At 50.2% G+C, this 25,996-nt stretch overlaps 9 protein-coding genes across 10 annotated transcripts; 4 read left to right on the plus strand and 5 right to left on the minus strand.

Annotated features, from left to right (window-relative positions):
* Positions 1-165: 165 nt before the first annotated feature.
* PV10_07154 (uncharacterized protein) lies at positions 166-1,203 on the plus strand (the record flags this gene model as incomplete). The annotated part of the gene is made up of 1 exon (XM_016372018.1): positions 166-1,203. One exon carries the CDS (start codon positions 166-168, stop codon positions 1,201-1,203), a length of 1,038 nt encoding a protein of 345 aa, XP_016221350.1.
* A 100-nt stretch (positions 1,204-1,303) lies between these two features.
* Positions 1,304-1,525, plus strand: PV10_07155 (uncharacterized protein; the record flags this gene model as incomplete). Its single annotated transcript, XM_016372019.1, has 1 exon — positions 1,304-1,525. The coding sequence occupies one exon, from the start codon at positions 1,304-1,306 to the stop codon at positions 1,523-1,525; it is 222 nt and encodes a 73-aa protein (XP_016221351.1).
* Positions 1,526-1,568: 43 nt separating this feature from the next.
* PV10_07156 (uncharacterized protein) lies at positions 1,569-4,176 on the minus strand (the record flags this gene model as incomplete). The annotated part of the gene is made up of 3 exons (XM_016372020.1): positions 1,569-3,373; positions 3,435-4,019; positions 4,069-4,176. 3 exons carry the CDS (start codon positions 4,174-4,176, stop codon positions 1,775-1,777), a joined length of 2,292 nt encoding a protein of 763 aa, XP_016221352.1. The 3' UTR covers positions 1,569-1,774.
* A 1,570-nt stretch (positions 4,177-5,746) lies between these two features.
* PV10_07157 (uncharacterized protein) lies at positions 5,747-7,721 on the minus strand. Its single transcript, XM_016372021.1, has one exon. The coding sequence runs from the start codon at positions 7,566-7,568 to the stop codon at positions 6,426-6,428; it is 1,143 nt and encodes a 380-aa protein (XP_016221353.1). The 5' UTR covers positions 7,569-7,721; the 3' UTR covers positions 5,747-6,425.
* Positions 7,722-7,922: 201 nt separating this feature from the next.
* On the plus strand, positions 7,923-10,247 carry PV10_07158 (uncharacterized protein). The gene is made up of 2 exons (XM_016372022.1): positions 7,923-8,292; positions 8,346-10,247. The coding sequence occupies exons 1-2, from the start codon at positions 8,059-8,061 to the stop codon at positions 9,801-9,803; spliced, it is 1,692 nt and encodes a 563-aa protein (XP_016221354.1). The 5' UTR covers positions 7,923-8,058; the 3' UTR covers positions 9,804-10,247.
* PV10_07159 (uncharacterized protein) lies at positions 10,221-11,469 on the minus strand. Its single transcript, XM_016372023.1, has 3 exons — positions 11,210-11,469; positions 10,963-11,041; positions 10,221-10,826 (listed from the first exon to the last, which is right to left on the minus strand). Exons 1-3 carry the CDS (start codon positions 11,241-11,243, stop codon positions 10,259-10,261), a joined length of 681 nt encoding a protein of 226 aa, XP_016221355.1. The 5' UTR covers positions 11,244-11,469; the 3' UTR covers positions 10,221-10,258.
* Positions 11,470-11,916: 447 nt separating this feature from the next.
* Positions 11,917-13,352, plus strand: PV10_07160 (uncharacterized protein). The gene is made up of 4 exons (XM_016372024.1): positions 11,917-12,121; positions 12,201-12,733; positions 12,803-12,874; positions 12,936-13,352. Exons 1-4 carry the CDS (start codon positions 12,025-12,027, stop codon positions 13,197-13,199), a joined length of 966 nt encoding a protein of 321 aa, XP_016221356.1. The 5' UTR covers positions 11,917-12,024; the 3' UTR covers positions 13,200-13,352.
* Positions 13,353-16,916: 3,564 nt separating this feature from the next.
* On the minus strand, positions 16,917-19,504 carry PV10_07161. 2 transcript variants are annotated; one of them, XM_016372025.1, is made up of 4 exons: positions 19,264-19,504; positions 19,170-19,214; positions 18,834-19,114; positions 16,917-18,764 (listed from the first exon to the last, which is right to left on the minus strand). In XM_016372025.1, the coding sequence occupies exons 1-4, from the start codon at positions 19,319-19,321 to the stop codon at positions 17,694-17,696; spliced, it is 1,455 nt and encodes a 484-aa protein (XP_016221357.1). In that variant the 5' UTR covers positions 19,322-19,504; the 3' UTR covers positions 16,917-17,693. The 2 variants fall into 2 exon arrangements, with proteins under 2 accessions (XP_016221357.1, XP_016221358.1); XM_016372026.1 differs by lacking the exons at positions 19,170-19,214; positions 19,264-19,504 and having other exon boundaries at positions 18,834-19,158.
* Positions 19,505-19,861: 357 nt separating this feature from the next.
* Positions 19,862-23,200, minus strand: PV10_07162 (uncharacterized protein). The gene is made up of 2 exons (XM_016372027.1): positions 22,241-23,200; positions 19,862-21,616 (listed from the first exon to the last, which is right to left on the minus strand). Exons 1-2 carry the CDS (start codon positions 22,713-22,715, stop codon positions 20,217-20,219), a joined length of 1,875 nt encoding a protein of 624 aa, XP_016221359.1. The 5' UTR covers positions 22,716-23,200; the 3' UTR covers positions 19,862-20,216.
* Between the last annotated feature and the right edge of the window lie 2,796 nt (positions 23,201-25,996).

Here is a 25,996-nt window from a genome sequence, read left to right on the forward strand (position 1 = left end):
TCTATCCCTCCCTTTGCCCCTGCTTTAGATACGATCTCAACTCGATTCCTCAACTCCATTTTATATCTTTTCTGGCACATCTCAGATCTCAGCCAATTGAGATCTCTGTCAAGTCCAAGATGATCAATTCTTTCATCGCTGACTAGTTCCAACTGTGTCCACACCATGTTCGACATAGAGGCTGAGCGGCAAGCCAATCTGCTCGCAAAGCAGAGACTACTCGAAGAACTCGAGATTGGCTCCGGGATAGCCAACGCTCAGCCCGATCAGCCCATTGCTAGGCCAAGGAAGAGGAAGTTGGGAATCTCGTCAGCGCAGCCGCTGAGATCATCGGCCAGAATCGCAGCGTCAGCTAGCATTCGTACCGATCAGGACGACGAGAGATCCCAATACAAGCAAAACACCAAAGACACTCGATCTCGACCAAAGCAACCCATAAGGAAGAACCCACGCACCACCCAATCTACCAAGCTTCCAAATCCACCCGTATCTAACAATGTACCAGCTTCATCTTCACTCGCCGATCTCATGACCCTCTGGAATTCGTGGGCGCCATCTGCCCGCGAGCCAACATTGACACCTGATGGCACATACCACTTCCCCGACTTCCCAGAGTTCACCCCCAACAAGTCACCTATATCGATGCTGCTTGAAGGCGCATTTGGTGGTACCTTCTTCTCCCCGTGGTACTCACGTACTCTCAGTTTGGAGCTTCGAGACGACTATCTCATGACACTCCCCAAGTCATGGCTCGCACAACTACGACCACCACGCAAGTACATCACCTCGCCCACCTACCAGCCAGCTCTGAACAAATTCCAAGTCTCATCCGGCCAGAACCAGTCAGAATGGGAGGCTGCAGGCTGGATAAACTTCAACCACGATCCGCGGGGTTGGTATGAGTGGTACATTCGCTTCTTCCTCGGTCGACGATGTGATGACGATCAGCGACAAGTGGGAAGATGGTCACGATGCGTTGGGGTTCGAGGCCGCTGGCGACGTCTTTTACTTAAGAAGTACGTGGAGATGGGTGTTAAGACCGTGGGAGATGAAGGTGGGGATGACGATGTCTGGACTGACGACCAAGGCGATGTGCAATCAAAACAGATCAGTCCAGTCATGCATCAGACTTGTCATCATTGGGCATATGAGGTGCGACAAGAAGATCTTGATCTAGCCTGGGTTGAGCACGAGCAACGCTGAAGATGGAGGCCGTTGCTGCAATGGGGAAAGGAGTGCAGGCACTCTCCACCATAAGCTTCTCAGCTGATCAAGATTTACAGCTCCCCAGTACAAGATCGCAATGACGCTTGATTCAGAACTGGAGCTAGTGATTGCAAGATCCTCCTCGACACTCCTGGGCTGGAACCAGGGAACTAAAACTCTCGGGATAACCATGTGGTACACAACAACCTCTCTACAGAGATATCAGGAGCTCATCGTCGCTGAACGAGACGATGTTTCAAACGCCAAGCCAGGAAAATGCCGCTGGAACGGCGATGGACATGCACTGACATTGGACTAGATGACCACGTGCGAATGTGAGCGGACAAATGAAGGCAATCATAGTTGTCGTGATCATCATAATGAGGAGAAATTTTATGAATGATTACCCCCATTCTCCTTGCTGACCAGGCCATCTCCCTCCCTGTTCATTAGTTCCTGGCCACGTTTTCCTTCTAACATGTCATTAACAAGATAAGATTCATTAATTGCGAGCCGTTTCATCGACTCTTCCTCACCATCCATCTCAGCCCATCATCACTAACCATCCTTAGACCTTGATCTGCCTTTGTCCAACTACCACATCATCCCAGGTTCGAGAATTGAAGTGGACAGATCCTGGCAAAGAGTTTGGTGTCAGCTCAGGGTCAACTACCCTGACGAGTTGTGTGACATTTGTCTCTTTCCCGGCCAATTCTGCCGGGGCTGGATTCGCTGTACCCTTCCCGGCTTGTTGCAGTACTTCTTGTAAGGTGCAGAGCTCATCGCTTGCTGGTGTTTTCGGGTCGGGTCCACTCGATGCGCTTTTATCTGACCACTTGCTTCTCACTGATGCTGAAGATGACTCTCGCATCATCTCCGGCGGGCTTTGGCAATGATCTCGAGAGGTTACTTCATTGGTGTCGAGCTCATGTGCCTGCTCGTTCGGGGGACAAGTGACAGGTTCGGGACTCCTTTCCTGACATTGTGGGAGATCCGCCACACTGCTGATGGCGTGCAGCTCAGTATCGATCTTCCTAATGCCATTGCCATATCCTTCGACGTAGATTTCACGGAATGGCGGACGTCTAGTCGGAGCCTCATCTGTAGTAGGGGGCTTCCTTCTGGTCACAAATCGCCTCAAGGATGATGATCGTGATCCTGGTCGAGATTTAATCGACAAGGAGGATTTCAAAGCCTCTGGCAGATTCGCTGGCAGTGTGTTCCGTCGATCTTTGCCCGGCCTGGTGCGTTGAGAAGGACTTTTCAGAGACAGCGTTGATGCGTTGGTGTGTGAATAACTCAAGTCTGGAGCCAACATGGTACCAGGAACTGGAGCTGTGACCTCGACATTCGAGGGTCCTTCCCATGGCATTCGACTCGGAACGTGGCAACAGAGAGAATATACCAGATCAGTGGTGTCACGGACCTGTTTGGCTGGCTGAGGAATCGAGTTGAGCACCTGAAGAACAGCATAGACCAAAAGCCAGCGGATTTTGCGCCCTTCTGTCGTGGAGAGATTCTCGAGTTCGTCTTCGATGGTGTGCGACTCGAACTCGGCGTATTTCTGTACTAAAGGACAATCCACTAATCCCACTTCACGATTAGTTGCAGCTGTCAGTGAGTCTTTTTCCTGGCACTTGCGCCGTTCTTTGTTGGCTTTCCGAGCATGAATGGGATTCCAGGATATCCTACGTTGAAGTTTTTGTGTAGGAGCGGTGTTGGGATCCTTTGGTTTGGGTAGAAGAGGCTGAGGTTGAGCGAGTGGCTCATAACCGTGTTTGGAGTCAAATGCTTGAATGGTTTGGAGGGTACAAACACCTCCAAACTGCGCAACATCGTAGGAAGCCAAGCTGGTAGAAGAGCTCGGATCGACCAAGTACTGATATAACTTTTGGAAGTCGGCCAAGACGGTAGCATAAATGGTTTGACACACAAATGGTTGTTCAAATCTGACTGGAGGCCATCGACCATATTGGCCAGTATAAGAGGACCTTAAGAAGGAACGCAAGCGTTCGAGATGTTCCCTAGCGACATGGGGAAGCCCCAGAAAGCTACCAGAAAGCTCAGTCTCGAAGAAGTCAGCGAGCGCTCTAGTCACTCGTTGGAATCTCTGATCCATATCTTGCCGAGCTCTACTAATGAGGATCTTGGTCTTTGGCGGTAGAGCCTTCACTCTGTTAGAGCTTCCCACAGGAGTTGCGCTTCGTTCTGACATCGGAGACACTTACCGAGTATTCGAGGCTCGAACGCAGGCCATCATGAGCCATTCCGACGCAGTGTGCGAAGGAATCAATCCAGAGGTCTTTGGTATGCACTTTTTCGGCAAAATAAAGTGCTGCAATGGCGTGATCGACACAGTCCCGGAAGTCGAGATATTTTTGGCTTCCCGCATACGCTACTACTTCGAGGATGTTCTGGGTCATGCTATCACGACGATAAAAGTCGATGCGTTCCTTTAATCGAATCAATGCTTGCCCCAGTGTTCGACCAACCAGTGGTCTGTCGTAGAGGTAGGCAAAGAAGTTTCTCGTGGTAACAAGATGGTCGAGTGCCTCTTCCACACCTGCATTACGGGGAGCTGGAAGATATAGTTCTTGAAAGCCGGTCATAGAGTCGCATCCAGGGCAATTAGGTAGAACGCAATGAGACGCAGCTTGGACGGAATTTCGCACCACACAGCGGTCGGCGAGGACATCGAAACCCTTGAGCCTCAAAAAGTTTGTATGTACACGAAAGGCAGGAGCCCGACTTGTTTGACCAGGCTGCCGAAGGTAGACCAAGCAATTGCCAGTAGGCCAGCACAGCTCAGGCTCCTAAAGACATGGTCAAGCTTGGGTCGATGCGTATGTAGATGTAACTTACGTGGAAAAGATTGATCCAGTCCGTTGTTATGCGAGCTTTGCCATCCCATCGCCTCAAACCAGCTGATCTCACACTGTCACGAAACGTACGACTGTGCGAACTTTTCATGATGGTTTGGAATTGAGCAAAGAGGTAGATCAAGGTTTTGAATCGAGGTATAAGTGTGTCGAGTAAGCCAATGTATCATCCCTGCAGAGCCCAGGGAATGGGTAATCTGAAATGGTGGACACTGCAACGGGGCTTCGTATATAAGCAAGTGGTGGGGTTCGAGTTCCCGAGGCTGCGACAAGGATCGACGCCAAAGGTCTCTCTTCCTTGTTCAATTCAATGGAGAAGAGTTGGGACAAGTCAGCGGTGCAGCAAAAGGCTTACCACTGGCAGCCAAAGAAAACAATATGGACGAGTAAAACCAGCAAAACGCCGGAGTGGCATGAACGTTGACTGGGTGAAAGAAAACAGTATTATCGTGAAGGGTCGGTGACGAATAGCTTGGACTCTACGACGTGCGAGGTGTGAAAGCAACGAGAATGAAAGAAAACCAACCCAACCATTGATTGATAACAAAGGAGAGGCATGATTTGACAGAAAACGCCCAAAGTGACGATGGGGCATTGAAGTCGGGGAAAGGAGTTTCCGACAGAGGGGGACACAGTCAATGGCGGCAGCATCTCTGCATTCGAGTGAAACGATCAAGTCGGTGGAGCACAAATCTGGTAGCTGGAAATGCAACGACTGTCCAGGAGAGCTCCGTGCAGTGAGCAAGACAGCAAGGAGCTGCTGTGATGCTCGTGCCTTGAATGGTTTTGGAGCTTGGGGGCCGGGGACACCCTGGTCCGGATTTTGGAATTTTGACTCTGGCATGAAGCCACCCGTCAAAACCTCAGCGATCGACGGAGCTCTCAGTCCGTAGAATGCATTTTGATTCACCGCGTTCAACGCGTTTGCCGTGACGCCAAGATACTGTGGCCGTCAGGGTGAGAGGACGTCCGTCGAAAGAGAATGTGAGTTCAAGTCCGGAGCTTGTCACGCCACGGGGCGGAGGGGATGTTCATGGCTGAAAGCCAAAAAGAGAGCTGGCTGCAAGCTCATAGCTACCCAAGAACGGTGCCGTTTGCAGATTAGCAGATACGAGTACATGAATGCAGGATGAATCCAGGGAAGACGTGCCTGTGAGAAAAAAGGTGGCTGAAGGAGATGAGCGGTTGGGATTGGCGTTGAGGGAAAGTTGCCAACAACTCTACGGAGCTTGTAACAAATGCAAGAGCGCGCCTCCTGCGTTTTTTGCAGATCTCCTCCATCTGGCAACCACGAAACCCGCTCCAAGGCTCCTGCTGCATTTGTTGTCCATTTACGACGTCAAGCTAGCCGCATCGAGCTGGCCGTGACCGCCTATCTTACCGTCGTCCTCGCTTTACGGAGTACGTCTTCGCCTCCCTGGTTCTGACCAGATTCGCGTCCCTGGTCTGAGCCAGTGTCGTGGTTGCTCATGTCGGCTCGTCCAATCCCACAGGACGCGATATCTGGACCACAGTATATCGGCATATCGATCACCGGCCAAGTACGTGTTTTTTTCTTGACTGCATGGGATCGACCTGCCGACACAGACCAGGGTTGCGTCGTACTCCCATAAAATCATCAGACGACTCAATGCTGATTCTGGCAAACGGACGTGTGACGGCCCCGCCACAGCCGCAATTCGCTGTTCTATCACGCTTTTTGGCCCGCCATCTCACTGTTACGGCGAACGTCAGGCATGCATGAGGTTAGCTGAAGGTTTGCCCGCCTCAACTCAAATCCCAGTCAAAAACATACTCCAGCCTTCTTGATCATCCGATCCTACACTGATACGCACTAACATGATGTGTTCTTCTACAGATGAGGTTTCCTGATTGGGTACCATTTCCACATCAGAGAAATAGTTCCATTCTCAGTCGGTCCGCATAATTGCCAGCGTTGATTAACCTCACCTTTTTGCTGCCCATCGGCTTTGATGATCAAAAATAAACACACGACAAGCTACGATGAGAGAACTCTAGATGGCCACTCCCGAAGTGATCCTTTCCACACTCTGATGATCATCTCCTGAATGATCGGCCAGGTATCTGTTGGCCTCCTGTGCCAACCCGCATGCTGGGGTAGAGACTGCATTCAACGTCCCTCGTGGCGTTTCTCCTTGGCCAGTGTCATAAGCATGATACATCTCTGTCGTATTGAGAGCCTTCTGCAGTGTCCGGTTTGTTGAAGCAGTCATGCTCCCATCTTACAGCCAGCCCCTCTCAAGTGCGGGCCAAGTGTCTCTCAAAGAGTTTTATTCGGGAACCAGGAGCGTCAAGCGTGGGAATAATGGCTGCCAGAGTTCACACCTCAACAAGAACTCTAACTTCGCCGTCCATCCAATCAACCACTCCAGCGCTTAGCAATGCTACCATCCATTCTCTGTCATCTGCAACGGTTACTAAACCATCTGGGAGCCAAACTTTGACCACCGGCATGCTAGAATCACTTTCCAGCCCTCCCGGGTGTTTCCGTTTGGCGTGAGAGATCAGGGCTGACAAGTTAGGCGTAGTCTCGGGCTGCAACGTGAAGCGAGGAATAACTCTGCGTCGAGCACCTTCAACGTTAGATGACACCACATTCACATGGATGGCAATTGAAGGCTTAAATGGAGGTGATGATCGAACATGACCATTGGTCGCTGAAATTGGGCTAGGTGTAGATGGTAGAGGTGGTCCACCGGTCCCTGCAGCTGCTGGAGCAGGAGAAACGAGAGGGCCTGTCCCTGCTGCATCCAGTCGTGGGGATTCGTCCTTATTTGGACTGTTGGAATCGGGTTTTTCATCCTCTTTTGTGCCTGTAGACTTGCGACTTTCGGCCGCATAGACCCTCTGACGCTCATTGGTGACCATTTTCCGCATGAGTGGCATCATAAGTTTGATGATGGTCTGACGGTCTGCGGGCCATGACAATGTCCTGGCAGGAGCATCGGGTATGTCACCGCCTACACCGGGCGCAAAGTACTTTTCCCCGTAGCCATGTGTCGACAGGAAGTCTTCCACACAATTCCACAGATTCAGCTTAGCCACGTCGGCGGCCCCAGACTGCTTCTGATGCCCAACGACGTCTCTTCGTTCTAGGTGCGCCTCGTCCAGCATAAATGCCTTGGCAGCAGTTTGCAGGCGGAGGAAGTTCTCTGGGGCCAGTTGTAAGGAAGTGAAGACCTTACCGAGCGGAGGTCTGCTGTATTTTCGGCTCGTCATTGACGGCTCTCGGAAGAGCACGGAGGCGGAGCTGTGCAGCGAGGGGCCGTTGGCAGGAGCGGTCTGACTGGAAGTTTGGTCAATGGGATTCTGGTAGTAAGGGCCATCAAGGTGAGTCTCTTCGTCGTCGCGCCTGCGTTTGCCTTGGGCATGGGGGGTTCGGCCTTCTTCATCAGCGGCTGCCGTGGCAGCGAGCACGAGTCCGGCGAGATGGAGATCGTCTGAATGCAAAGAATCACTCATGGTGACTGGGCTCAGATCCTAACAGGTGGTCCAGTGCAGAGCGCACACAGCACATGGGGCTGGGGTGGGACAAATCCCAGCCCGATGGTGTATCTTGACCGATGGTACAAGTGTTGCACGATCTCAAGTATCTGGATTCATGATGGAGAGGAGTGATGGTCAATGTTGCAAAGGCTACAAACATGCCAAACATGAGCAAACATCTCAAGTCCCTGACTTTTTCGTTTGATGCGCGATGTCGGACTTGAAGGTCGTGCGCGATGGCGCTATTCCTAAATAGGATTGGTGCCTGCTGTCAGATCCTCTCCCCTCCAATTGATGAAACAAAGTGACAACAACATCCTCGCCCTCACCCACCCGCTGTTTGCTGACGTTTTGAATCTGGGCATCAGGAGGCCGGACAACTTCGCAAAGACCGCTCCATAATGAATTTCTCTCGGATTGGATCTTGACCAGCTGCCCACTCATCCAAGCTTGGGGCTTTACAGCCATGTTCACGGCTACCCGACTGCAGGTAGCCACCTACTTGCTAGGTGTCTGCCCGTTCTCCATTGCATTTCTTGTTTTTCTCAATTCTTCTGTCTCATTCATCATCACCGATCTCATCGGACAGACTGATCGTGTCGGAGATGCCGTGGGAACTTTGGGCTTCGCGGACGAACTCCTCGCTATCGTTGCCTGTCCTTTGTGGGGGTTGCTCTCTGACCGGATTGGCCTCCGTTTTGTACGACTCGCCCACCACGTCCAATATGTTTGACATCCGGCTAATTCATCTAGGTATCTGTTGCTGGCTATCTGATCATTGGTCTTGCTTTGGTTGTGTTTGTACAGACAAGCAATGTATACCCACAACTCTTGTTTGCGCGGCTCCTGTTCAGTATTGGAGGAGCAGCCGCCTCCACCATGGTCACCGCAATTCTCCCAGCTGTTGCCGGTCCACCTACTTCCCTTGGTTCCACAATCCCTTCAAGCAGGGGTCACACGGAGGAAGCCAACAACCGCAATTCATTCAGTCCTTCAATCGCTTCAGAGTTGACCATCACTCCGGCCCGTTTCGCCTCCATTTCGAGTGGTCAGGAGCGACAGGCCAAAGCCGCCGCCAAACAGCCAGAGTCGAACATCGCCCGATCTACAAGTCGCATTGCTGGTTATGTCGGCATGTTTACAGGGGCTGGGGCCTTGGTCGCCTTGATGGTCTTCCTCCCTCTTCCAGCCAAATTTCAATATTCTGGATACGACCAAAAGGCTGCTCTCAAGGCTAGCTTTTACATCGTTGCGGCGGTTGCATTGATACTAGCCTCGTGGTGTTTTATCGGCCTCAGAGGCTTGCAGAAGGGGCAAGAGCAATGCAGAGGACACTTGATCCAGTACAAGGAGCTGTCCCTGGCCTCCAAGACGATTTCTGCTTTGAGAGAGATGTGGGCCAGTTTCCAGATTGCTGTGATAACTGGCTTCAAACACTCAGAAATCGGTATTGGTTACGTTGGAGGCTTCGTGGCGCGAGCATCTTCGGTGGGCATTTCACTTTTTATTCCGTTGCTGGTCAACGCAATGTTCCTAGCGTCAAATCTATGTGACGAAGGCCAGAATGAGGGCGATCCAAGCGGACTGCCAGACCTCAAGAGGAGGTGTCCTCGCGCGTATGTGGTGGCAGCGGAGCTGACTGGCGCCACGGAGACGGTTGCCTTGATCTTTGCTCCGATTTTTGGGTATTGGAGCGCCAGAACATCAAGGAAGCATTTGCCCCTTCTCTTTGCATCCGTGTGCGGGATGATTGGCTACCCTCTTTTTGCCTATGAGTTTGATCCTGACGGTTCTCACACTGGCAAAAGAGTTTTGGTCTTTTTTGCTGCCAGTCTGATTGGCATCAGTCAGATTGGAGCTATTGTTTGCAGCTTGGGAACTTTGAGCAAGGGCATTCTCGAGGGAGGAGCTGACAAAGGAAAAGACGACACGATTGCAAATGGATCTGGTGAAGAGGAGGCTGAGCCTCTCTTGGAGACGGAAGATGGTCCTGCGCGAAAAGATTTGCGCTTGTCGGCGCTGAAAGGGTCATTTGCTGGAGTTTATTCCCTATATGGAGGTCTTGCAATCCTGATCCTCACAAAACTTGGAGGGCTACTCTTCGACAAGGTATCACCTACGGCGCCATTCTGGATCATGTCCTGCTTCAATGCCATCTTACTAGTCTCCTGCATGGGCTTAACTTTGTGGAAGTATAACACTCGAGGCTGATGTATTGTGGTGATAATCATCCTCACGAACCCTCAGAATTACTGTCCTCACAGTTTTCCCCGAATGTATGTGGCTTGCGCAAAATGGGCGGTGCACTTTTAAATGACTGCACCGGCACGACCGGCTACTACAATGACGGACCACCAGCAACAGGACTGATGCTCAGCAGCATGATAGTCGACGTGGCAAAGCTATGTCTACAGTACTGGGCCCGTCCAAGGCCTTTATAACGCGCAATCAAGCAGCATTGAAACATACCAAGCCAAACGCTAGCCCTGATGGCGAGCTAGACGAAAATAACGAATACAAGGTGGTTGTTTGGTGGCAATTTGGAGCATTTCTGGCAGGACGGCGCAGTTGAAAAAAGACAATAGTCTCTCGCTGATGAGAATATACTCTTCTGAACAATCAAACAATGCATTTTTCGCCCGACTACCTAAGTTCCTAGCATCATCCTACAACTTCGCCTTCCCCTCCCTCTTATCCACGATCTTCAGATCCTCATGCTCAACCCCCAGAAATTCCCACATGAAATGAAACCGATCACTCCCAAAGAACGGCTCCACCTCCCCCTTGGAATTCGTCACCTTAAACCACGGCGCTCCAAAAGCACCCTGTTTCAAAGCCTCATTCGTTTTCGCCGTCAATTTATCCTTGTACTCCTGCGTCTTAACCAGACGCAAAATCTCCTTAACCTCAGCCTCGTCGAGAAACTTGGACAACAAATCAGCCAAACCCTCGGGCTTTTCGATGTTGACGTGAGTGACGAAGCTATATCGCCAGGTTTCGAGAAACACCTGTTCGAATTTTTCGTTTGAGTGGCGGTCCTTGACGGCGATCATGGCCCGTTGTGGCACGACGGATAAGATGGGGAAGAATGGAGCAGGGCTGAGTTGCTCGGTTTGGAAGTATTTGATGGCTCGTTTGAGCTCGTACGTGCCGAGTGTGGCTTTCGCGGGAAGCGTCCATGGCGGTTTGTTGCCGGATCCGACGTTGATGCCGCCGAGGAAGACGGGGTGGATTCTAAAAGGGTTATGGGGGTTAGATTTTGGGTTGGTAGGAGGATTGGATATATGTACATATATTGATATGTCTGGTTTTGTTCGGGGATCAAAGGGAAGTTTCTGAGTGGGGAGCCAGGACTGCTGGGGGAACTTACTCGAATTCAACTCCATACTGTCTTAACAGTTCTCGATGTTTTCTCAAGTAGACAAAGGCGAAATAACTATATGGCGAGGCTGAAGAGATGATGATTAGTCTGAGGTGTCGAGGGTTGAGGGTTTAGTCACGTGACGTGTTTCCAGCAGCAGCTCACACATTGAGGTGATCTGCTCAGATGTATATGTCGCTTCAACTGGAATTGGAATTGAAATTGAAATTGAAATTGGACTTGACTTGAGACTCACTGCAATCGAAATACCCATCAATCTTGCCCCCCATCTCGAATAAGCCGGAGATGTAGTTGTTGGCGTTGACGGTCTGATTGTGTATTGTGCTCTCGGTTGTCTGCTAAGGTTGTTGCTTCCCGCAGAATGCGTGACACACGTAGAAGGAATGCAACGAAAGAAGACGCTTGACAATACACAGATGCACGGATGGCGCCTTATTCAACAAACCAGAATCAATATTTTGAATATCCTCAATAAAGAGTCTAGATAGCCATCACATCCAAAAGCATGTGTTAAGCACTCAATCGAGGTCTGACCTTGATATGGCTCGGGGCCATGAAACGGACCGAGGTTGGTTGACCTTGGCGAGCACGGCTCTCCAAATCCCTGACTTGGACGGTTAATGATGTGGTTACTCCGTCGCACTACACGTCAGCTAGGTTTGAGCGGTTGATAAGTAATCATGATCGAAAGCAACGAGGTGCCGACGTACGTACGTGCGGAGGAAATCCATCTGAAAGTTTACCTAAACGTTCAAATCTTCCCCAAGGTTTCTAACCCCCAGGCCCTACCTCTCCCCAGTTTACTCTAGCTTACTCCAGTTCCTTGTGGTTTATTGGGTCGGCCGAGGGACCTTGAGGCCGGTAATTAGTGATCTCCCGTGCATGGCCGTGCCGACTTGGTATTAATTATTAAAGTCTTTTGTCGGTGTTGAAGGTGGTGTCGTCGAGACTTGGATATCTTGAACTTGAGAACGGACGAAATCTCACTTTCGATTGATTTTACTTATAGCTTTTGGCCTTGTGGATTTCTACACCCTGTACATCTGAATCATGGCTTCTGAAAATAAGCAAGTTTGTCTCGTTATTGGTGCTTCCAGGGGCATTGGCCGCCAGGTTGCTGTCGACCTCGCAAAACATGGATATTATGGTAATTCTATCCTCAAGCCTCAAGCTCCAACATTCTTCACCTTCAATACCTGCCCATTCCTTCTTCTAACACAATCTAGTGGTCGTCGCCGCCAAAACCACATCCGACGCTTCCACAATCCCAGCATCAGAATTCCCCCCTGATCCAAACTCACCAAAATCCACAATCAACACAGTAGCACGTGAAATTACCGAAGCCGGAGGATCAGCTCTCGCCTTACCCGTGGACGTTCGAGATGTTGAGAACGTCAAAGACCTGATCGATGAAGTGGTCAGGAGGCTCGGTCGCCTGGATGTTCTCATTTACAACTCCGGCGCCATCTGGTGGAGTGCCGTCGAAACCACTCCCGTCAAGCGGTTCCAATTGATGCAACAGATCAATCCTCAAGGTCTTTATGCCGCTGTATCTGCAGCCCTGCCTCATTTTGGCAAAAATGGATGGAAGGGTCGAATTATTGTCGTCAGTCCACCGATTTATTCCCGTTTCTTCAAGGGAAAGACGGCATATGCCATGGGGAAAGTCGGTATGAGTGTTTTGACGAAAGGTCTTGCTATCGATTTTGTTCGGCAGGGGAGAAAGGATATGGCTATCACAAGTATTTGGCCTGCTGCGGTAAGTCATGTTCTTCCGAATGGCTTCAAGTCGACGACCAGAGTGCTGATATCCGATGGGCGTGATTAGTCGATAGAGTCTGCCGCCACGTATGGAGCGGTGTCGACGGATCAAGAATTGTTGAAAGATCTTCGCAAAGCGGTCAGTTTTGGAACTCAATCATTCAGTCATCCCAACAGTCGTTCTAATGCCTGGTGAACAGACCATATATTCCGACGCTATCCTAGCCATGCTTCAATCCCCTGCGGAGGAAGTCAATGGACTTTTGGATCTTGACGAAGACTTTTTGCGCAAAAAGGGTGTCACGGATTTTTCAAAGTATAATGTTGTTCCAGGAGCTTCGCCTCGAAGGATCATGCCGGCAGTATTCCCCGATTTGACTGTTGCAGAACAAGATGATGAGGGTAGGAGAGTTGACAGTGTCAAGTTACGAGAGGGGAGAGAAGCGGATAAGGCGAAGTTGTGATTGTGCATACACCTACACTCTGTGTGTGTCTACTTGAGGGACATCTTGAGACGATTGAATGTAATTTCAACCCGAGGGTCGTCGGTCAGAACACCACCCAGAGGAGTATGTTATGTCGAAATCTTCATTGGATGCCTTGTGGCTCAGCAGGCGTTGTTCTACCTGCTCAAGTTCGAAGACTATACGTTGATCAGGACGTCATCGACGTGAACGATGGGAGCGAGGTATTCTTAGCTCCATCGAGTCGCCTCCCATTACACGTTTACATATTGAGGACTACCTTGCCTCCCCATCGCCCCAGCCATAAAAAGCCATAGCACAAGAACCCGCCGAGCGGACAGCAGCGACCTCGTATTCTCCTAGCAGAGACCACCTCAACGCTTAAAGTGCTAGTATATATTCTTTAATATCTATGTAATAGCATACTCGTGCTAGTCTTCACCCATCTACGAGTACCTCGGCATGATATCGCACCTAGCACACGGGCACAGGGCCCATGCCAAACAAGAGTCTCCACATCGCATCATACTACCAGGTGTGATCACAAGTAGATCCCAACTAGCACAATACCGCCGTTACAAAGACATACGTTTTTGAGTCAAATAATGTACGTAAATATCTAGCAGAGCCCCATGACCCTAGCCTATCGTGCCTATGCCCCTTGAACGCCTGAACCGTGCCAAATCCCCAATCGGTCGATCCACAACAACAACGCCATGGCCGATCTTCCATACTATTACTATAAACCCTGCCAGCGTGGGGGCAGTATCAGCACCATCGTTAGCGGTGGCACTAAGCAACTACGCCGCGACGCGAACAGGACGTTTGCTGAACGGATATGCATACGCATGCAAACTCGCGCGTATGCAGTACGCATGCACATGTATCCTTTTTTACTTTTATGTGTACTTCTGTACTTTTACCTTACACCGCATAATGACACCGCCGCATAGTGGAATCCTCGCGATTCATCCAACCAGCACGGCCACAAGGGCCATGAACACCCCTGAGGGGCCAAGATCTAACGGTCACGGAAAAGAGACCGCTTCATACCTACCCTCGGCATGTGCTATAAATCCCCGAGACACTTTCAGCATGACAGGGTAGCAGTGTTAACTACGGAGTACATATTCCTACGAGTACTGTAAGACTTACTGAAGACTTCGATGCAATGACACTGAAACTCCGGAAATCCGCGTGTGTTGACAGTACGGATTAGGTCTGATGTTGGGGCCGGGGATTTGATGAAGAAAAGGGTAAGTAATGTAGATCCACTTTCACGATAGGGCGAAGCGATAGATGGGTCGGTCCTTACGCATAGATGTGCATATGTCGGTGTGCATAGGTAGCAACCAACGCATAAGCATGAGTTACATAAGGCCTTGAATTTTGTGGGATTGTATCAATTATACGGAGAATGGAGTATGGGAATATACTACTTACGTCGTTTACAATAGGGATGAGGTAAGAGATAAGTATCTACTTGCGTTGACTACCGACCGTGAACACGTTTGGAATCGTCATGAACGCTGACTCCTGTGTGCCCGTACGCCATTTACTCATTGTTTTGATTATGATCTCACCATACATCGATGATTACCATCACATCATATCACATCACATCACCATACTGTACTAGTACTCCGTATGTATGTAAAAGCAGAGGCTGCCAATGCATACCATAGCATAGCCACAAACACCTCCACATCCCATCTACAGTCCCCACCATTTCCGGCCACCGATTGGATCACCTAAGTAAGGAGGATATTCTTCGGGCATCGGTCACAATCCCAAATAGGCACTTCTATGCTGGAAGCGAAGTTTGAAGAGAGATCCTACAGTACGGAGTACTTTCAGGCCCTATGGTAGGGCTACAGCCTACCGTGCCCATACATGTTCAACCTACAGGAGCACGAGCCCTACACGACTACCGTTACTCCGTCTACATTCTGTATGCATCAACATCCATGTCCATGCTGAATTACTCGATACCGACACCGATACCGATACCGATACCGATACCGATGCCCGTGACAAAAGCAAAGCAAAGCCATGCCGGCCGGCATTTGAGCAACAGGCAGGCGGGGGACGGGGCCGTTGAGGTAGAATAGATGCCCACCGGCATCTCAGCGATCCACTGGCAGACTGCAGTAAACTCTATGGGAACATCAATCCTTGTAATGCCGTAGGATGTCATCAATCTAACCCTTGAGTGCCGTGTCGAAATACGACATCGCTTAATTCACATCTTGGCATAGCTACCTAGAATGTACTGGTACGGAGAGGTGAACCACCTAAATGGAGAATGGAATTGTGTATGTACCATGGCTTTTTCGAGTTTATAGCAGCTTTTACACATGGATTTGAGGATACTACAACAAACCTCGACATGTAGATTCAAAGACTCCAAGTGTCGTATATGCACAGAAGTACTGTACTCTATGTAGGCAATAAATAAATGCCAATTGACCCCGATCATTGTGGATGCATTACGCGACCATTCATGACTTTCCTTCATTCATCTACATGCAACTTGAAGCAAGCCAAAACTGCCCCAGATGGGCCAAATCCTTCTTCCTTCCTGACGTAGGTACAGCAGACCTTAGGTGGGTAGTCTAAGTAGTCTAAAACAAATGTAAACACCAAACATCTAAGTACAGGACCCATAATAGATCTGACCAAGGCTTCTTCATATGTATGTACCCAAATACCCAACCTCCACTTTAACGTCGGGTCTTTCTCATGCAAGTAAGCAAGATACGAGCCAGCCACCACGACCTAACCGTAGCGCCATTACCTTAGGTAACCACACTACGATCTCACCGTATGAGTAGGTGCCCCAATGCATGCACGCATGCATACGAGTACCAGGTAAATAAGTATTTAGGTATGTAACCACGCAAGAAACAGGTAAGTGGCCGCAAGCGACGCAAGCCACAACCCCAAGTTCCAACGGGTTCCAACGGCTAGGCATATAACTAACCACTATTCTGGAATAGACACCGCACGACAAAGTGCCGGTTAAGAGGGACGAGAGGATAGACATGCCCAAAACATCCAAGTATACGGTCACAGTACAGTACCATCCCATGAAGAGGGCAGGATGGCACTCTCCGGGGGCCGGGGTCGAGCTTGAAGAAACGGATTTACAGTACATGACTACTCCGTACTATAGCCACTGTACTGTGTCGTGTTCGTGTTTATCTCGTTCATGCAGATGCAGATGCAGATGCAGATGCAGATGCGTCGTGCTGCTTTCGGAGAATATACCCAAAGGGACGGGTTTGTGGCTTTTTTGATCTACGCCCACCAAACCACCACCGCCATCACCACCACCACACGACAGCACAAAAGGACCGTTTTCCTGCACGTGGGGAACTTGTATCACATCAAATCGGGTCCAAAACAAAACTGCCGACTTACGATATACGAGTAGGTTCTGTAGCTGGGGCCTGGTCATCACCCACCGGAGTGTGCTCGAAAAGGTCGAAGCTTTGGTCAGCCCTAAGGGGTCAACTGTACGGTTTACCGATGATGCTTTACCTGCTCGGAACCATGCCTCCATCGTAGTACATCCTCCGATGGGATTCAACTACCTGACCTAAGCTGGGTGCTATGACCCTGTGTTTCATCTACTATATTGTCGGTAAGCATAAGAATGGAGTCAGGTATTTGATGCGCCCGTCAAAGACACCTCCGGTACGACTGAAATAGGTATGCTTTTAACGTAACTGTTTGGCTACAATAACTAAGATTCTATCGTCTTGGATGCTGTAAGGATCGAGGTTCCTGGATCTGACAGGAACCATAACTCGTTAGGAGGCGGTGTCTGAAGTGGCGCTCCCTCCGAATCCAACCACAAACAACCACATCACACCCATCATTTTGTGGATAGCAAAAGACAAGCCCAATAATTACCATCTTACTTGCTGTAGGCAAGCCATGCCGAGTGATTTGGACCTTGGGGCCGTGAAGCGACAATGACCCAGTCACGTTGGTCAGATGTCTTGACAGATTGTCATTGGCGACGGTCTGTTCTGTTTCGCTAGCAAACCATGACCTTTAAAGAGACGAATGCTTGCTAGTAAATTGTCAATGGCCAATTGTTGCGACCCGACGTCCAATTGATTCTCGTGTTGATCCTGCATCGAGGATTCTCGAGGATTGTTCCAGCTGGCTTCTGTGAGTCGGTGGCGTCACCTGGATCTTCTGCCCATGGAAAAGCTGGAGATATACAGTGCCGACGTCTTGATTGGATTGGTTGTTGTCTCTTTTCCAGGACAATGCTGTTTGGATTAGTAGGCCATGCACGATCGTTTCGCATGTGATTGATACTTCTATGGACCTTGTTACCCATAGGCAAGCGTCAGTAATCGGGAAATGTATCCTGATGGTAACGAGGACAAAAGGCTGCAAGAATAGCATTCCTCACCAATGCTTCCCATCTTGAGAGACCTAGGACAAGTTCGTTTTCTGTCTCTTGTGTGGCTGACACTATCCGACCTTTTGGGAGAAAGATTGAAGACCGTCGCCGCCGCCACTAGTAAGTCCAGATTGGCCTTGGGAAGCATTGTCACCATAACCACTCAAATCATCCTCTGCGTCCCAAGTTCGTTGTTTGCGAACTGGAAACTTGACCTCCAAACCTGCAGTCAGTGCTTGCAACCGGATCAACTTCAGTCTAGCCTCCCGTGTAAAGGCATCAATCATGTTGAGAGCTTCTTCTTGAGCCTCTGCACGAGGGTCACGCTCAATGGCATTGAGAGTACCGTATTCGAGATCAATCAGCGCTTCAAGTTTGCCAGTCTCGATCAAGCTGATAATCTCCTCAATAAAAGTCTGTTGCGTAACTTTGTTGCCCGTCGGTGCACGAACGGGTGCAGGACTACCAAAGATTTTCTCCATGTTTGCCAGCGTGACCTTGCTGAAAGGTTGAAAGTATTGAATGATACTCTTTGTCCGCACCTTGTTGTAGAGGTCCGTGATGACAGGCTGCAGGTAAAGATCCAGTAGATAGTCTGCACGGTAAGACTCCAGAATCTCGAGACATTGACTGTACTTGCTGGCGCAGAAGTAAGTAATGGCACGGCGAATATGAGGTTCCAATTCGAGGAAGTTGCGGAAATTGGCATTTTCGAGAACCTTGGTCTGAAGCTCGGCTCGAGACATGGACGCCAGAGCACACAGCCCACCATAGACTGCGACATCATTGCTGGTGAGAACATCATTGTAGCTGTCGCCCAGAGATGAATCACAGTTCAAGAAGCTGTTTGCAGCAAGTCGATACTCAGCCGAAGCCATCTGATTGAGACCCATGGCTGCATAGGTTTTGGGAACGTTGCGTGTATTTTCATCGGCCTTCATTTGCAAATTTTGAATCTTGGTGACTTGTGCATTAACAGCCAGCCAGCTCTTCTGTTCGATGGAAACCGAAATGATCCGGAATGCCGTCGAGGCAATATGGGCAGGGGTTGTGCAATAGTCTCGCATGCGTGAGTAGGCTTTGAGGGCATTGTTAAGGTCCCCAATGGAGTGATAGTGTGTTCCTAGATCTTCATTCCCCATCTAGAAGCGTGGTTAGTAAATTGTAAACACTTAAACACTCCAAAACATCTCTGATGGGGCTGTTCTTACTCTGATGCTCTCTTTAATCAGGTTATTCTTATAGCCTTTCAGCTCATTCTCAAGTCTGGCCGTCTCTGCATTGTTCTTCTTCTCCTGTTTGGTCGCCCAGGTAGGATCTAGCACATCGGTTGAGGAGTCTCTTGCGACCTTCTTGTAAAGAGCCGCGGCTTCAGTGTAGTTTCTAACATCACTGCCCTTTTTGGCTTCCAGAACTGCCAATCGCGAGGCTTCTTCGGCGAGGACGGGCGAGCATGACGCTATAAGGTGTAGTCGTCTGAAGACTGTTCGACCTGAATTTATGTTAGGTCAAGACAGATCAATTGAACGGATGCGGTCAATTACTACCTCGATAATTGGAGATGTAAGATTGAAGATCAAATTTGGGGGTTTCTGGAGAGATTAGTAGGGCGTGCATTGGGCGTCAGGGTCAGTATCATACCGTTCACTATTAAACCGCCATAAGGTGAAGGCTCTGGACGCTGCGAGTCGTTCGCCATTTTGAATGGAGTCTACCAGCAGCGTCTGAGGGCGCCGGACGGAACTGGCCAGGAACGAGGATTTGAATGAGGGGTCAGGTATATCAGATGTGACAACCGGGACAAAACTGATCTCAGTAAAGGTCAGGGATGCATGGAATGTGATGCAGGCGACAATAAAGTGTGTTGGGCTTTGCGCATCATGCCTGCTTAAGTTGGACAAGGCGCTGATGCGGTGACGCTGGCGGGAGTCACTGACCAAACATGCGTGAAGTCACAAATTCTTGGCACCAGAGAGAGTGGGAGGCACCCCTCGGACTGTGCGGGGATGTTGGTGCCTCAGGCGTGTTGGAGATACCTACAGGTCATGGTGCTAGGGGCTCCGGGCGGATGTCTGGCTGAACATGACACCCCGGAGGGTTTTTATTAAGCTCCCCGAATTCGCCCCCACAGGGAACTACGCGTGTACCTCAAGTGCCCTAATCGCCCACCTACAACACGATGCAAACTTAGGTCAAACACCAAAGAAACACCACCAATTGAAAACAATAGATCAAATAATGAGTTTGTTACAAGCGCTCAGCGCTGTATATTGCCTCCAATACCCAATTCTGGTCTTACACAAGCTGTTGTTCCATCGAGGAGACACGCTTGATGGGGATCTTGAATGATCTCCCAACTTTTGGTGTCCGTCACACATGTCCAACCCAGGTACATGTGGTTTGTACTACTCACTTTCCATAGATATGTAAGAGTATAGATCCACTTCCATCATATAGATTGGTATGCCTTCATATGTCCTGTGCACGGTAGACATTATTCCAAGACAAATAATTGTCGTATGAACAAAGAGATATCCCAGGTCCAACAGTATCGCTCAAAGTACCATCGACAAAAGAATCAAAACGAAAAAAAATCATGCCATCAAAGCGTTCAAGTCAAAACCTTGAATGTCATCTTCGGGCTGAGAAAGCCAAGGGCCTTTCTCTTCCTCAGTGGCATTGTGAAAGACAATCGCCCTCTTCATGGTTTCGACATCGAGATCTGTCACGTAGTTCTTGCCATCGGGCAAGTTGACTCGGACTTCGAACTCGTTGTGAAGCATCATGTCGTCCTTCCATAGTCGGCGATCGCCGTCGTACACGCAGAGAACACGTTTCTTCATGCGCATCTTCTCAGCCGCCATACCCCATGAAGGAGGATAGTGCTTTCTCTTCTTGCGGCCTTTGCCCACAAGAGCAACGCCGCCTTTAGACCATGTCATGCCTTTTTTGCCAGGCTTTGATTTGGACACGCCGGCACCAATGATTGCACGGGCGTGGGCGGGATGTTTGATGGTCTTGATGTGACCCTTGCCGGATCGGCCATTGACTTGGTGGTCTTCCTCGTCGTCGTCATCGTCGTCATCGTCGTCGTCATCGTCTTCATCCTCCTCATCGTCGTCTTCAGCCTTGACGTTGGAAGAGTCCTCCGTCTTGATCATGTGGAGATCGAGAGTCTCTTGAACCTCGTTGTCACCAGAGATAGCTGTCAGATGGCGTGCATTGATAGCTTCACTGGGCTCCTCTTGTTGGACAACACGAAGCACACAGTCATCAAGATGCTCATAGAAGTCTTGAGCATTGGTGAAGGTTTGCGAACATGTGGAGCACTTGCCGGTGGCATCTTGACAGTAGCTGGAGAGTTTGCGGTTGCTGGAAGTGGGCGAACGCTTCCGGCTGTTGGGGGGTGTCTGCTCCACTCCATGCACAGATGTCAGGTGTCGCTTGAAGACATCGGCCCTGTTAAAGCTCTTCTCGGCTGGCGACCCAGATCCTGGGCAGAAACCGCAGACCATGGTGCCTTTGTAGTGGGTCAAGGTGTGTCGGTTCTTGTCGTACTTTCGAGCAAAGCCCTTCTGATTATATTCACAGGTCAAGATGGGGCATTTCTCGGGCCGTTCGGCTTGATGTGTTAGCATATGAGCTTTCAAGTCCTTGAAAACTTTGCCGCAGTCGGGGTGGGGACATCGTCCTTTCTGGCGACCTTCATCGTCAAACTCGGAGGACGCAGGGCTTGACCTCGAAGCCGCCGACGCGTGTGATGCATATGAGACCAGGGACGGCCTTCGACTTGGCTGGGCTTGGTGTGGATAAAAGTTGGCATTGGCGACAGCGCCAGAGACCTGGGTTGGAGCCAGTGTGGTGAAAGGTTGAGGGGAAAGAGCGGGGGAAGCTCCAGGTGATAAGGATGTGAACGAGTGAAGATTAGATTGATAGACGCCGTCGGCATATGAAGGTTCTCCGAAGGATACCGACGCGTGTATTAATGAAGGGTCTAGAGACAAGGATAGTTAGCAGCCAGTCTTCAATACGACGTGACGAACAGAGAAATATCGAGAAAGAAATGTAAGGAAAATGGGCAAAGGACAGTGAAGAGACCAACAAGCTGTTTCAAGTGGCTGGACAAAATTGCCACTGCTTTGAGCAAAGAAATGGGATTGAAAACGAGTAAGAGGGGGGGTTGTGTTGTGACGATTGTTGTCGCGAAAGTCATGATCATTCATGTGCGCGGTGCGGGTGAGGGACGGGGATTTTTGGTGCGTTTTGGACTGGCGCGTGGCATTTGTGTGGCATCGGCGAGCAGAAGCTGGTGTCGTGGGCGATTTAAACGTACGAGCGGAAAACAAAGGTGGAGTTGGGGACTGAAGGGTATAAGGGACGACCGAAGTTGAAGCCACGGATGCGGATGCAGATGCAGATGTACCTCGAGTAGAACCATTGTTGAGAGATGTGTCAAGGGTAAGAACGGGAGATGGGGCCAAGGAAGTATGGCGTAATGCACCCGAGGCTCGAATGGCTGCATTGGGTGCAGTGGGTGCATTGGGTGCTACGGATAGGGATGCACACAGAGCAATAGTCGATGACTGAGACTGAAGATAGGAAAGATCGGCACACTCACCCACAAAAGTATCACGAAGCTTATCATGGCTGTGAATGACAGCTTCCGATTCCAGGGGAATGCAGTAAATGTCCTGTAGAAAGGAGACGTCAGGGTTGAGGATGGTGGGCATGACTCCCAGTCCATATCGAGCATTTTGGTGATCAAACAAGTCGTGGCTGGTCATAGTGTGGCTGGGGCCTGAGTAGGGTGAGCCGACAGTGGATGAAGAGGCGCTACCGATGGAGGGTATTGACCCCGAGGGTGGCATTTCTTGCATCGGATGCAGATCTTGCTTCATTTGCAATGAGGCAGAGGAAAACATTGGCTGATTGTCATAATAGGAATAGGGTAATGCGTGGAAATTGGTGAGATTCTTTTGATGTTCGTATAGGCCCATGTTGAGGCCCGGGTACGGCGCGTGGGCGTTCTGTTCAAAGGCGTATTCCTGGTCAAAATATGGTCGACGCTGGTGCTGGTGCTCAAGCTCAAGCATCGTGGTGAATTTGTGGTACTTGTTAGCACGAAGACATGGGCGTACGCTTTGCAATAGTGGTCAAAGATGAGAGAGATTTCTGAGTAGGCTTGGTTTTGAGGATTGCGGGCAGTCTCGGTGATATTGGATTCCAGAAACCTGGGTCTGAGCTTATCGTAGAGTTGAAAGCCAAATGGAGGTCGCCGGCCGATTCGGGAAATCAAGGTCTAGATGCTGCTTTGGCACTGTCTTGATTCAGATGGCAGTTGGAAGGCTTGCTGAGAAGTGTCGATCAGTGCTGCAATGGGCGTGCAAGTTACGGCGGGGGTGGCGCCGAGGTTCCCTTTACTGGCAACCACAGGAACAGGGAGGGCGTCAAGTGGGTTGGGCTGTTGGAGTGTTGGCTTGGTTTAAATCACCGTTGTCGCGGTCGTCAAGGCCACGTTTGTATGCGTAGGAGGCAGGCTCTGAGGTTGATTTTCTTGAGAGATGACCTCTGATCGAGGGTGAGGGCGAGGGTGAAGGGGGGGCGAAATCCTGAGATATAGTCTTCTGGAGGACAAGCACACAAGATGCACGATGCCCACAAGAACGGGTCCACACTAGCCCTACAAGTCTGGGTGGGTAATCGCACCCAGGATTTAGGGCAGGGATTTGGGACCGGGGGTACACATGTTGTCCTCAGTGAGGCAGAGACGGTGGCTGTAACCGTGATACGGGTTCCAATGCCAAAATAACCACTACTGCACCCGCTAACCAGCTAGCTTTCGGGGATGCCTAAACCCATGCTGTCACTCGCTTCCAAACAAGAGAGTCTGTGCCGAATTGGGCTCTGGCTTTGCATGTGAAGGGTAGCTTTGTTCAATTCTGTTCAGAGGGGGACATGGGGGCTTCTGACACTCCGGATCTGACGAGATCAAGACCAGACAGGCAATCCTCAAGCCTGATGCACTACTACGAGTATACGCGAATGGCATCGACAGCCGTCACGATCGACTCGGGCAGTCGTTGACAGGGCTAGAGTGATGGCTTCGCATCGGCCCTTCGACCTGCCAGTCCTCCGTGCTTGGGACTGTCCTCATCCCCCGCCCAAATCATGAATCATGACAAAATCACTCTCGGGTATGGAAAGGCACTGAAATTAGGTCATCTGTGCTTTGATTTAATTAAAGAACAATGTCGTAGTGGATGTGACGTTGAATGGTGAGATCAATCGGCACAGATGCTATGCAAAGTCACAGGACCTTTGAGGACCTAGGTACAGTTGCATCCGTAGTCGGAAGGCATGTTGCGGAAGCTTAGAGAGTGCCTACGCAGTAGTGGTAACTTACCAGTGTAGGTAGTGACCTGCACTGTGGGTGCCCCCAGGGATAGGCCCCTCGGGCGTTGTTGATGAGAAAAGAGGAGTACTCTAGGTGCAGGTGGTTACGAGAGTTTCAACTTGTCAAGCTCCTCCAACTGCAGGTGGATGGGTTCCAAGGAGGAGAAAGTCAGTTCGTTGACCCAAGTCAGTGGGCGTGGGTGGGCAAGGGAACACCCAAGGATTGGGCTCTGCCATATTAATTAGACTTCCTAGTGGGCGGACCATGGGCTAGACATTCTGTGTTGGGAAGGGCGCCAACCAAAGAAGAAGTAGCAAAGCACCAATCACGAGTGCCCAGGGTCTCTCCGGGTGCTCAAACTGCCCCTTTGAGCGTGCCCCTGCTCATAGACACTGCTTTGGTGTTCGGATGCTTCAACCAACAGGGTTGACCAGCGTCCTTTTGCGATTCTGTAACCTGGGAAGCACTAAGGCGAAAGCATGACCAGTAACACGCCCTGAAGGTTCGACCGCCGGGTCCTGTCCAGACAAGCCCCCAGGCTCAACCCGTCGTTTGGTTTCAATACCGTATTTTCTGTAGGCGAGGCCGATGCGATTGGCGCCATCGTGCAGATAGTCGGCGTAGCGGTCTGGCAGGGACCTAAAAACGTGGGAACGACAGGGACAAGACCCCAATCTCACTCGGAGTCGCCATGGCCGCTGAATACTCGGTATTTAATTGGCCAATATCTTCTAGTGGGGTCGTCTAAGCCCTGGCTGTGTTCTATTTTCACCGCCTGCTGCGCCATTGAGGCTGGTGCAGTGGTGCTTTGCTTGCGGTTGCTGCCACACTCCACCGACTTTTGTACCCATTTCACCCAAGGATTGACGACATGATGAAGTCACTCTTGTTCTGCTTAGGGTGTGTTCGTGACTTTCTACACCGAGTTTGTTATTCCTGCACAAACATGTTCCTGACGATCCACTCTGGAAGATGAGACGTCATGCACTCGAATACCAGGGTGTGGGGGGCAGACCACCAAGGACTCAAAACAACGCGGTCACCGACATGTGATATGTCATGGCCACGAATACTGCCTTGTCTGCAGGGTGTACACAGGTTTCAATAGGCAAGCTTTGTCACTCCCCCGCTGGTCAATGCGCGGTCCATGTTGGATCCAGGCACCAATATCTATGGGGTAACATGTGCCTGATACGGGAGGGGCAGAGGGGTCAAGTCAACTCAGACATACATACGGAGTACATATGGAATTCCATTGGTAGCCCACATGATCTCATGTACTCGAGTCTTTGTCATTTTCATCACAGATGGCGGTTGGACCAGTATCTTAAAAGTATGTTCGCCGTGCTGGGAGAAAGAGGGACGGTAGTCTCAACCCACAGGTCTCCCCAATCAAGATTAAGCACGGCCATGCTTGAATGTACAGACAAGTAACCTTAAAAGCCAGCAACCTCCCGTACGTCGACTAGGGAAAGGTGAAAAAGATGGCCCCAAAGCTTTCCCATCTGTAGAGTATTGTCCAAGTCGAGACCTCAGGAATCGACGAGAAGAGCTGCAATAATTACCGCCATGGTTGAGATAATCTGTTGGAGTCTTGGTTGAAAGTGGTGAGGCTTCTGGTCTAGGCATGTCTAGGCACCATAAGACAGGCATCAAGCCCCTCCAAGCTCGTATAAACTTTAAAAGAATCAAAAGAACCACCCAGAAATGCATGGGGAATGATGAGATTCGTCTCCTCCCTCCCCTTCGCTTCTCGAGAGACCCTGCAGGTCACAGGTCACCACATGTCTTGTTTCAAGGATGTGAGCATCCTCTCAGACAACCCACACCTTTGGACAAGGGGATCGGGCAGTTTTGGCTGACTTGACTGATCTAACGACGTCTTGGTCTTTTCTGCCCCCAGGTCGAGTAATCACCATGCCAGCCTGATTGATGATTCCTTTTCCTGGCCCCTTCATCAGAGTTCAAGTTTGAGCGGAT

Source organism: Exophiala mesophila (assembly GCF_000836275.1).
Source record: "Exophiala mesophila strain CBS 40295 unplaced genomic scaffold supercont1.5, whole genome shotgun sequence".
In the NCBI taxonomy this organism is placed as follows: Eukaryota; Fungi; Ascomycota; class Eurotiomycetes; order Chaetothyriales; family Herpotrichiellaceae; genus Exophiala; species Exophiala mesophila.

What these genes read in the sequence shown, in the direction of transcription:
- PV10_07157 (XM_016372021.1), bottom strand. Translation starts at nt 7,568, where the DNA reads ATGAGTGATTCTTTGCATTCAGACGATCTCCATCTCGCCGGACTCGTG.
- PV10_07158 (XM_016372022.1), top strand. Translation starts at nt 8,059, where the DNA reads ATGTTCACGGCTACCCGACTGCAGGTAGCCACCTACTTGCTAGGTGTC. An exon ending in ACCGGATTGGCCTCCGTTTT is followed by an intron (nt 8,293 to 8,345) that starts GTACGACTCGCC and finishes TAATTCATCTAG; the next exon opens with GTATCTGTTGCTGGCTATCT.
- PV10_07159 (XM_016372023.1), bottom strand. Translation starts at nt 11,243, where the DNA reads ATGGGGGGCAAGATTGATGGGTATTTCGATTGCA. An exon ending in TGATGGGTATTTCGATTGCA is followed by an intron (nt 11,042 to 11,209) that starts GTGAGTCTCAAG and finishes TCATCTCTTCAG; the next exon opens with CCTCGCCATATAGTTATTTC. An exon ending in CAGTATGGAGTTGAATTCGA is followed by an intron (nt 10,827 to 10,962) that starts GTAAGTTCCCCC and finishes TAACCCTTTTAG; the next exon opens with AATCCACCCCGTCTTCCTCG.
- PV10_07160 (XM_016372024.1), top strand. Translation starts at nt 12,025, where the DNA reads ATGGCTTCTGAAAATAAGCAAGTTTGTCTCGTTATTGGTGCTTCCAGG. An exon ending in CAAGTATTTGGCCTGCTGCG is followed by an intron (nt 12,734 to 12,802) that starts GTAAGTCATGTT and finishes GGGCGTGATTAG; the next exon opens with TCGATAGAGTCTGCCGCCAC. An exon ending in TGAAAGATCTTCGCAAAGCG is followed by an intron (nt 12,875 to 12,935) that starts GTCAGTTTTGGA and finishes CCTGGTGAACAG; the next exon opens with ACCATATATTCCGACGCTAT.
- PV10_07161 (XM_016372025.1), bottom strand. Translation starts at nt 19,321, where the DNA reads ATGGCGAACGACTCGCAGCGTCCAGAGCCTTCACCTTATGGCGGTTTA. An exon ending in TGGCGGTTTAATAGTGAACG is followed by an intron (nt 19,215 to 19,263) that starts GTATGATACTGA and finishes TAATCTCTCCAG; the next exon opens with AAACCCCCAAATTTGATCTT. An exon ending in TGATTAAAGAGAGCATCAGA is followed by an intron (nt 18,765 to 18,833) that starts GTAAGAACAGCC and finishes CCACGCTTCTAG; the next exon opens with ATGGGGAATGAAGATCTAGG.
- PV10_07162 (XM_016372027.1), bottom strand. Translation starts at nt 22,715, where the DNA reads ATGCTTGAGCTTGAGCACCAGCACCAGCGTCGACCATATTTTGACCAG. An exon ending in GCTTCGTGATACTTTTGTGG is followed by an intron (nt 21,617 to 22,240) that starts GTGAGTGTGCCG and finishes CCTTGTCTCTAG; the next exon opens with ACCCTTCATTAATACACGCG.